The sequence below is a fragment of the Triturus cristatus genome, chromosome 1_1 (assembly GCF_964204655.1).
Source record: "Triturus cristatus chromosome 1_1, aTriCri1.1, whole genome shotgun sequence".
Lineage (NCBI taxonomy): Eukaryota > Metazoa > Chordata > Amphibia > Caudata > Salamandridae > Triturus > Triturus cristatus.
This window is the reverse complement of record NC_140579.1, coordinates 27,979,363-27,989,282: the sequence shown is the minus strand read 5'-3', so window position 1 is coordinate 27,989,282 and position 9,920 is coordinate 27,979,363. Positions and strand designations below refer to the sequence as shown.

General features: G+C 43.5%; 1 protein-coding gene across 3 annotated transcripts in view; it reads right to left on the bottom strand.

The window, feature by feature from the left end:
• Positions 1-802: 802 nt before the first annotated feature.
• LOC146869216 (E3 ubiquitin-protein ligase TRIM39-like) overlaps positions 803-9,920 on the bottom strand; it is a 199,118-nt gene continuing 190,000 nt past the window's right edge. The window contains exon 6 of one of the 3 annotated variants that reach the window (XM_085643905.1): positions 803-5,823. In XM_085643905.1, the coding sequence (XP_085500031.1) occupies positions 5,285-5,823 (539 nt within the window). In that variant the 3' untranslated portion in view covers positions 803-5,284. The remainder of the gene's footprint in view (positions 5,824-9,920) is intronic. The other 2 variants (XM_085643753.1, XM_085643825.1) reach the window with 2 other exon arrangements.

Here is a 9,920-nt window from a genome sequence, read left to right as displayed (position 1 = left end):
ATTTTATAGCAGTGTTTTCTACTCCACCAGGCGATCCGGGGTTTTGGTCTTAAAAAAAAATAAAAAATTATACGCTCTGCCGTAAAACCGGCCCAGACGATTTATTAATGGTCCCGAGTAAACTGGGTTCTCGTTTTTCTGTAACGCACAATATATCGCTGCACTTTAAAAAAATATATTTCGCTGCAGATGAGGGCAAGCAGCGGATGCTCAGTTTTCCATGGATTCTACATTGATCAATTTCACTCGAACCACAGATGGTAATTAAAGTGGTAGATCATGGCAAAATTGCGGCCCACCCTCATAAATCAGAGCGGCTCACTCACCCACCACCCGCATTGTATTTGTAGGCGAATATGCCACCGATAAGTCAAATTTAGTGTTGTTGCTTTAACTGTGAGACAGCAAGATAGGTGGTTGCGGACGGTTGCCTTCAGAACCGCCGTGAATAGATATTTAAACATTTCTTATTTTTAACGCAGGGTTCACTCAATCTAAATGGTGATTTATATAATAAATTATGCGCCGACGCCTAGGAGGAACAGCCGGGTGACGCAGCTTTGTGTTCGCACATATTCACAAGGTTGTTTGGTTTTCATTAGACGAGCTGGTGTGGGCCGCACTCATGGCGTCCCGCCTCGGTGGCCCTCTCTGACAGCGGTACATCACAGCACTGACATGGCGCCCTCTCTGTCAGAGGGCTTGACCCTTTGCCACAGGAAACATATATTCATTATTTCAGCCCTGAACAAAAGCTTTTTACTCCTATTACGTGCTGGACACTTTACATAATCACACATTGTTTTGCCAACTGGTAATTTATTAATAAAGAGCTAAGATTCGTTGATTTCTGGAGTTGCGTTAGCATGACAGGAGCACGCTGACATTTTCTTTTTTCTACACTCGATGATGTTAGTTGCTGCTTTCCATACATATATATTAGTCTGTGGTTTAGGTAAATAAATGAGCGAGAGTTACACTGGTGTGAGTGAATGTATGACACAATCATGCATAAAACTGAGCTCTTTTTACCTTTGGGCGCCCTAAGCCACTAATATCCTTTTGCCGAATAGTGAAATGAATGGTCTAACTTGTTTTCTACTGACATATAAAGGGTGACTTTCCTGTGCTGTACTCGTCGTTACTGCTATTAAATTATTCAGGTTTATTGTTTGTTTTTGCATAGCGCCAACTCTACCCGAAGGTATTGGAGCGCTTTGAATGAACACCAGTTACATTAAACAAGGTGTTAGCAAAGTTGTTCAGGAATTGTCGTTCTTTGTGTTTCTCCAATCCGTCAGCTGTGTCAATTGATTGTTGAGCGTGGGCAGCATTTTCTGCCGCTTCCCTCATCCCCGATTCGTGTTTATTTTAGGCGCAGCGGTAGCGATCCGCTGAGTTTATCTAGTGCTTAGTCAAATAGCTCTCATTTTGTGTGGGATAAACGGTCAGGGATTTGTGGGATGGACGCGGTCCTACTTTGTTGACTTTAGACTGATGTAAATCAGCAGCTCTGAGGACACTGTAGGGGAACTTTGCATGGTTTAAAGGCCTGGCATAGGAACAGTGCAGACTTTCACCATCACATCGGTCACTATTTGGAACGTGGGATGCAGGCACGTGTCAGTCTAAGGTATAACATTATTCAGCTGTCCACTGTGATATTTTAATGCTAGAGCTGACAAAATTAGAATAAATAAAATGGAACTTTTGAAACACCACTTAAGGAAATATTTATTAAATTGTTGTACGTGTTTTAATAATGTTTTAAAAGGGATTTCAGTACTGTTTCCAAAGGCTGTCTTAGCAATTTTTCGATCACTTTCTGTTCGGAGTGGCACAATCAATATTATAGTATTATATCTATATTATATATAGTTCAGTCGGTGGCATAGTTCAGTCGGTTGACATGTCAGCAGCGGAGACATGCGTGTAACCTGCACGTCGTAGGTTTTATCGTACCAACACCACTCAGCCGGTTATTGTCCCGATCCGGAGCTCTGTGTGAACCTCAAGAGCTTCCGCCCCAGTAGGCAGGACAGGCAGCTGCTGCAGAGCGCTGTATTTTGAAGTCACACCTTCCACACTCCCCTGGGGTACAGGCCCACAGAGCAGCCCACGCTCACCGCCACCAGTCAGCCCCTCTGCACAGTCCATCCGCCTGTTTTGTCTGTGCTCTGCTGGTGACCAGGCAATAAATTGTGTTCCCAACGCTACACCCTGTGGTGTTAATGTGCTCACACTGAGAGCGGCCATATCAGAGAAGCCACCACCAGGGGAGCCGGATGTTATCCCCATTCCCCAGCTGAACTTCAAACCAACCGAGAACGAAGAGTACACAAACAAGCATTTGCAATGCAATAGGTTTGATTGGATTGCAAATGCTTAAGTGTAAAACTGATAACTGAGCGCGGCGCCGCTTCATGAACACAGCGCTCGGTTTCTTTATATATTTGTTAACTTTAACACTGAGCGCGGTGTCCTTGAAACGGGCGCTGTGCTCAGTGTTAAAGTTAAAAAATATATGAATAAACCGAGCGCAGTGTCCGTGAAGCAGCGCCGTGCTCAGTTTTGAAGTTAAACAAGAATTACAGCCGTATTAGTGACCTAACCTAAATCCTAACCTGTGTACAATCTGAAAACCTATGGCTTTCAGAGTGGATATAGAGTAAATTTTACCTGCAATGTAATTTGCATTTATAAAAGCGCTATCCATTTCGCCAGAGCACACCCCCTAACAGCACACTTCTGTGTAATACAGGGAACGCTCTTCCCATGCGTTCAGGGAAACAAAGGAAGGGGTTAAGTACGGGTGCATAGTGGGAGGGTGGCAACCACAACCCCATTGAAAACAAGCATTGGCCGTGAAAGTAACACGACCGCGCGAATAAACAAGCCGAGTTGACAAGAAGGGCTGGGCGAGAAGGGAGGGGGGAATGCCAGCATCAGAGGAGCCTGAAGCTGATGAAAAGGGAGGCCGAGAAGGGAGGAGGGAGTGCGAGCAGCAGCTGTGCACGTGCACGCCATCGTGCACTCAAGCTTTAGGCCTGCCAAATCATGTGGGTAGCACTTTTGAAAGCCCACTTACAAAATGTCTCAAAGAGACAGCTTGCGCTGTCTCAGCGAGACCTAAAAAACGGCCTACATACTGACCTGAGAGCAGGGCCTTAAGTGGGTTGAAAAAACCTGTCATTGCCTCCAGATAAATATTACAACAAGTATAATTACACCTAGAACAAGCCAGTACTATTGGCTTTGTCAGTGGTTATTAGTTGCATAAGATGAATAAGCAGCATCTACAGCTTCCTTGTATATAATATTGAAAATTCTCCAGTTCTGACATGATGAGACTGTGAAAGAACTATAACGAGTCTCACTGAAATTCCATTAAAGGTTGCGAAGGCTGGCGCTGCTGCAGAGTTAAGATTTGTTTTTTTCCCTCTGAGGGTGAGGGCAAAATGGAGAGCGGGCCCGTCTCATCACCTGCCTTTCAGGACTTTCATCCATTGTGCAGACACTAGATCAATGTTTTTGCAAGCAAAGTTAAGGACATGAATATAGGGCCCCTTTTCAATGTCCATTTTAATTTACTACCGGGTCTAAGACTTGAGTGACTCAGCAGGCTTTAAACCCTGCTCCATCCACTTTTTCATGCGGATTCTGCTCCTCTGCGTGAACCAAAGATGGGAAGAGGGGAGAGTTACACTAGGACACATTCATTTTTGTTAGGCATGGGGAGCTTAAGTGATTTGCCCAGAATCACAGGATGTTTTAGCGACATTACCGAAACTCTAACCCAGATCCCCAGGTCCGAGGTCAAGCGCCCTAGCCGTTAGGCCAACTCCTCTCCCCAATCCTTGGTGAGCAGTTTCCATTGTGATGCACCGCCATCGCCACACTATCCTTTGCTGTGCACCTGCAGGATATTCTGTCTTTTATTCATACAGGGGCAGGGCCACTTCACAGGCAAGGGCACTCAAATTACCTGTCTGATTGCTCTCATCAACATGCAGATGCAGCCATTAGGCCTACATAGACAGGCCAGATTGACATAAAAAAGAAACATATAAACTCTCAGGGGGCCCCCAGGGCCTAGAACTTCTGATGTCTTTAAAGGTGCGAGGCCCCATGGCTGCGAGCATGCGCGGGGCCCTGGGCAGCTGCCCATGCCTAGCGCCGGCACTGGGCGCATGGTTAGTTTCTTGCAGGTAAACAGCGCCTAAGAAACAAATAAGCGCTCATTGAAAGTTTTGGTTGTTAAGCATTCAACATTGCAATAATTATAATTATTAGGCATTTGGGAAATTATTTGAAATGCCTTTAACATTTATTTCGTCTTTTTGTACAAGTTAGGCTACTAGGCAAGCAGTGAACTTAACCTTGTGTGTAAAAGGTGATTTTGGAACTATTTCTCACTGAAGTGATAGTAGGAATTGGAATATTGATGAAACGTGCTGCGTCGATATTGCGCTCCATTTCAATGAACTATTTAAACACAAACTACTTGGCTTCCATCGGTTCCTCAGAGATGGATTAACTAAACACCAATGAAGAAGCATACACCCTACGTTCAGTGTTGCCCAGTGATGTTATAGTAACCTAATACTCTTCTAACCTATGCCCTTAAATACTTTATTGTTTTGATATGTTGCGCCTGCCCTCAATGTTTAATTTTCATGAGTGGAGTGTTTTCCTTTTCTGATTTAAAATAATGAATTTATCAGGTATTTCCAATAGGAGAAACTGGCCTGAATTGTTTTGTTAAGCTTTTACAATATGTAAAAATAAACATTCTTATTGTATAAAACATGTATATACAATATCTTAATATGATTTATGTTGATTATAATTAAAGACTGCATGACAATGTAAAGTCTGTGGACTCCAACAAAATATATGCTGGGGCCTCTTCTGCTTTCCCAACAAATTGACTAGGCCGTCTGCAGGGAAACTGACCATCAGGTTACTAATGTGTGTTAAGTTTCCTCGGTGTGTTTAAGACTGCAATACCGGCTCCTGTCTACAGGGACAGAGCGAGCAAAAAAATAAACACGCTTTACGAAACACAGGTCCCCACAAGGCACTTTTAAAAAAAAGTTGTCAAACTTGGCAGAAATGTTTCTAAAGTGATTTTCTATCATTTGGAAGAAATTACTTTGTGGGGACTTGGGTTCAGGTCCCCACAGTGCACTCAAGTCCCCACAGCGTGAGTGTGTTATCACACCCAAGTCCCCACACGGACAGGCGGACAGACAGACAGACAGACAGACACATACTTTCAGTCCTATCCTTGCACAGTCAGTATCTGTAGCGCTCCAGCATTTTTCCCTCGATCATGGAGTCCTGGACTGAAGAAGGGCAGCAGGGTATCGGGGAAGGAGGCCCCTGAGAAGGTGAAGAGCAGTGATCTGTCATCCACATTGTACACTGAAAACCTGCCCATTTCATAGTCCAGGAAGAGACCGACAGCCCTGGGTGCCACACGGGGGGTCAGGAGGGTGGGAGGGGAGGTGCGAGCTTCATATTTACCATGTTTGAACCACACTGTCCAGAATCCATCTTCAGGTGATAGTGTTGGCACTGCGTCTCTGATAACATACTCATCACACACCCCTAGGCTCCAGGCCATCTTGCCCTCCACCTCCACCTCCCAGTAATGCTTCCCTGCACATAGCCTCTCTATCCCGAGGACAGCAACAAGCCCTTTAAATCTCTGGGGCATTTCTGGAAACTCCTGAGCTCGTTCTCTAGGTCTCACTTTCTTTCCATCCTCAGACAGTATGAGCCATCGATTCACAGTGTCAGGATCCAGAGTCACCTCGGCTGCAAAACAGAGAAGAGATCAAAGCTCAGTAAAGAGCCAATGACAACAGTAATGACACTTCACCCAACCACAGAGCATTCACAACCATTTCTGGAGAAAACGACTACTAGCAGGCTTAATGTGGTGCTGGGACACCTAGTTCTGGGTGCTCAAGACCTCTGGTCCTAGGCCATAACATCGGGGCGGGCAGTATTTCATAAAATAACCGTAACAGAATACTAAATTCAAATAACAAATGTAAACTGGTCCTCGCCGTTAACTGTATAAATAACTAATAATAATACGTCAGTAATTTTAAAGTTTAAAAAAAAAACATTTGAGTGTTTTGGGTATATAGATAGATTTTTATCACACCTTTCGTATTAATATTCAGTGCATTTCCTTATAACCAGTCATATATTATAAGGATCACATTTGCCCCTTCCGCCCTGTCAACTGGTGTAAAGACTACTGTTCAAGTCTTAGGTTCACGTTTGGGTATTTTCCCGGTATTATTTTAGTCCTCTAATCTCTTACCATAATCTTCAAATTTTCTCCCAATTCCTGGAACATTTCAATGTCAATTACATCCAGTTTTCTGAATTCATGCACCACTCTAGATTTTTGGCCCAGGGCTTCATGATGGGTGTCTACTTTCCTCCACAATTTCTTACAATCTCTCTTCTGCCCACCATCATTGCCAGGTCACAGAAGATGGGGAGGGGTCCATAGACATTGTACAATCTTGAAACATTTCCAACAGTGCATTGTCCACTGGCTTATCAAATTCATTCCATTAACATTTTGTATTTGGTTCTTAGACTCCTTCCCAGAATGCTTGTATTTTGAGGTATTGCCACCAGATGTCCAAGAATGTGCCTACCCAATGACACCCCGTCTCAAAGATGCGCCAAATTTCATCAGCTGCACTCTGGTGTGGTAGGTTCAATGTAGTATTTTGAGTTGAACCATTCTAAAGCCTGTCAAAATGGCCACCTCCCGTTGGTACATCATGCTTCATTCCAGTCCTCCTCCTCTAATATTCCTGGGTCTTTGACACATTTTACCCTAATTTGGGTGCACAATGCTTGCAGGTTGTTCAATAAGGATTTGTACAGTTGGGACATCACACGATTGTGCAGAGGAGCAAAGTGCTCCCTGTATTCAAATGGGAATTTCTCATGCATGTAGAGAGTGTTTTTGCAGTCCATGTTTCTTCTGATGGTATCTATCTTGTTGGGATTCTGATAATTCATATTCTTCTTTCAGCTCACTAAATGTTTTGTGGTGGTCTGATCCCCAGACACTCACAATTCACTCAAACATACAGAAAATCACAAAGGGGTCTCCAAGGTAAGTGCACCCTCCCATTCTATCTCACAGTTTGCCAGTCGCAAAATATTATTCACTAAACCTCTAAGGTGAGGCTACTTGGAGGGTGCTCTTTCGCCGTCTAAAGCCCCTAAGTAGCCTCTTGTGCCATTGTCAAAAGCTCCTATGGGGCACCATTCACCCAATCATTACCAAATACTAATTGAGTAGCCTGGTAATACTTCAGATGATCTGACAGTGCTATCTCTCACTGCAAACACCTCTTCGGATTGTCATCATAGCTATTCTAGAATGGTTACCATCTAGTAGTAGAGTGTGTGGGGCACTCTATACTTTCTGGAAATATTTTTCCGGTACCAAAGTGGGGTGTTGCGCCCATTTAGTTAAACAGGATGTATTGCTTTTGATCACCCAGTTTTTGGACCTTTACTGTGGGCGAGTCTCACTACCTGAGTCTCACTCAGTAATTTCATGATAATTGGACGCAGCCTGTTGACCGCCAGTATCAACCTTTTAAGTTAAGGTTGCCACAGCACAGCTGGGGTAAGGTACATATAATGGGTACACATGAACCAGTGTGCACATGAGTATGTGGACTGTGCATGTGAGACTACCATCATGTGGAGCCCGGTATTTGCTCACAGGTAGGCTTGCACAGAATTAACTCTGCAAGGATAGGTAACGACAACCTGGCGTAGGCCTTATATTATTAGTAGGCATGCATACATAGGTCAAGTAGGGTTTACTGCAAAACCTTTAATCCTTTCACTGTATTATACAAACAGGTGAAATCTACCTTAGAGTGCACGGTCGCTCTACACAGTCCAGCAATGTGAGATAATATAAATACCACAGCACTCGAAAGAGAAGTCCGACATGTAAGAGTCCACAAAGTAGGGTTTGTAGAACATCCAATATTTGGGAGTATTTGGTACGTAGAGAATTCAGTAATCCACTGTGAATATATCATCAAAACAACAGTCCAGTAATGTGTCAAACTGGGGTAAAACATGCACACATATTTTGATTCTGAAGGTTCCAATAACGCACATGTACATCTGATGGGACCTCAAGAATTGTTCTATTTGTTTGGCTCAGCATCTAATCAGATACTAGACTTTGTCCCACTTGGTGGGCCAAGTTATTTAGTCAGCTCACTGACAGAAAAAACAAAGGCCTTACCAAACAAAGGGAACAAATAACTGTGACTGATCCATTTCCTGGGAGAGGGAAGGGGTAGCTGTCACATTGCACCATGTCTTGGTCAGCTAATGCCCACTGAACAAAGGAAAAAGGCCAGACATCTAGGGCTGACACAGGAGGGGCTCCCCTATGATATTTCGGTAGGAAGGGATCTGGCAGTGATGTCAGCTATGGATGGACCCGCTGCCCTCAGAGGAGATCTCAACAGAGAAAGCTTGACGGCTCCATTTTGAATTGCCCCAGAATGCTGTGTAGGATGGTTTGGACAGGGTTGCAGGGATGATATGGCATCCTAGGATTGGCCAGCTGTGGCTGTGTAGTGCTAGAGGCACTCTTATGGTTTGACACTGAGTGAAGACCTTTGACTACCATCATTTTAATTGACTTTGGTGTTTCATTTTACCCTTCCATGAATGTAAGTCCTGTTTCACTTGAAGATTTCTTCATGTAATCTTGCAGTCTTAAAGAGGGAGCTGTCACAGAGTAGAACAGCTTGCCAAGAACAGAGCATGTGGGATGTGCATTTGAAAGCATGAGATAGATAGAGAGAGAGAGAGAGAGAGGTGTGGAATGTACTTTTTGGTCTTGAAGTGCAGTGTTATGAGTAGTAGTGTACAAATGTGCATTTTGTTGTACATTGAGAGATGAAGTATGCAATGCTATAGGCAGTGGTGCACAAATGTGCATTGTGTTGTACATTGGGAAGTATTATGAAGTTCTTAGTATTGGCTTTGACATGGCCTCATGTCATCTTGAATCCTGACTCTGTCTTGTTCTGTGCACACAGGCAGGGCCCCAGATTGCTCAAGTTGTTTATCCACCTTAAAGGTAGTATTCTTTTCTGCTGGTTGTAAGCTTTTGTAAGCTTCGCTGGGATAATGTGTAGGAAGTGTGCTTAGTGCCTTTCAGAGCAGAGATTGTTGTTGCCAGAGAAATGTGTGAAATGTACAGCTCTGTCTCAGAGTCAAAATACAGAGGTCTGGCCAACTTCTGTCTTGACTTTGACACAGACCAGTACGGTCAGCTCAGTTTTTTGTAACAGAAGAAAGGGTGCGAGGTTTCTAGAACGATTGCCTTAGGTTGAGTAAAAGGTATTAAAGGCAGAGGGTCTTGGCAGGCAGCTCAGGAGCTCACTTGTGCGTGCCTATTTAGTTTCCAGTGGCTATGGTAATTTGAGGTGTTTTCTTTGTGATGGAGTGAGTTAGAGTGTACATCCAAAGTAATCATTTGATGGATTTAGTGTCTATATCTTTTGATTTCTTGCAGGACGTCCAGTATTATTTGCTGCTTGTTTATTCATAGTATTATTATTCATGCTTTTAACAGTTGCATTTGCCAAGTGTGTTATTATTGCTTGCATATACATATATATCTCTGTATACATTTGAATGTTGTTCTTTTGACATCTGGGAAAGCCTTTCTGTTAAAGAGCATTGCATAAATAAAACCTCAAGCCTTATTCTGAAAAGAGAGTCTTTGATGTGTTTCATTTTGTAAAGTAAAACCCCTTTCTAGGTGTTGTTGTGTTATATGTCCTTTGCTTTGTCGTGTTTGAGCCACCATGTGTGCGTGGTATTTTGGG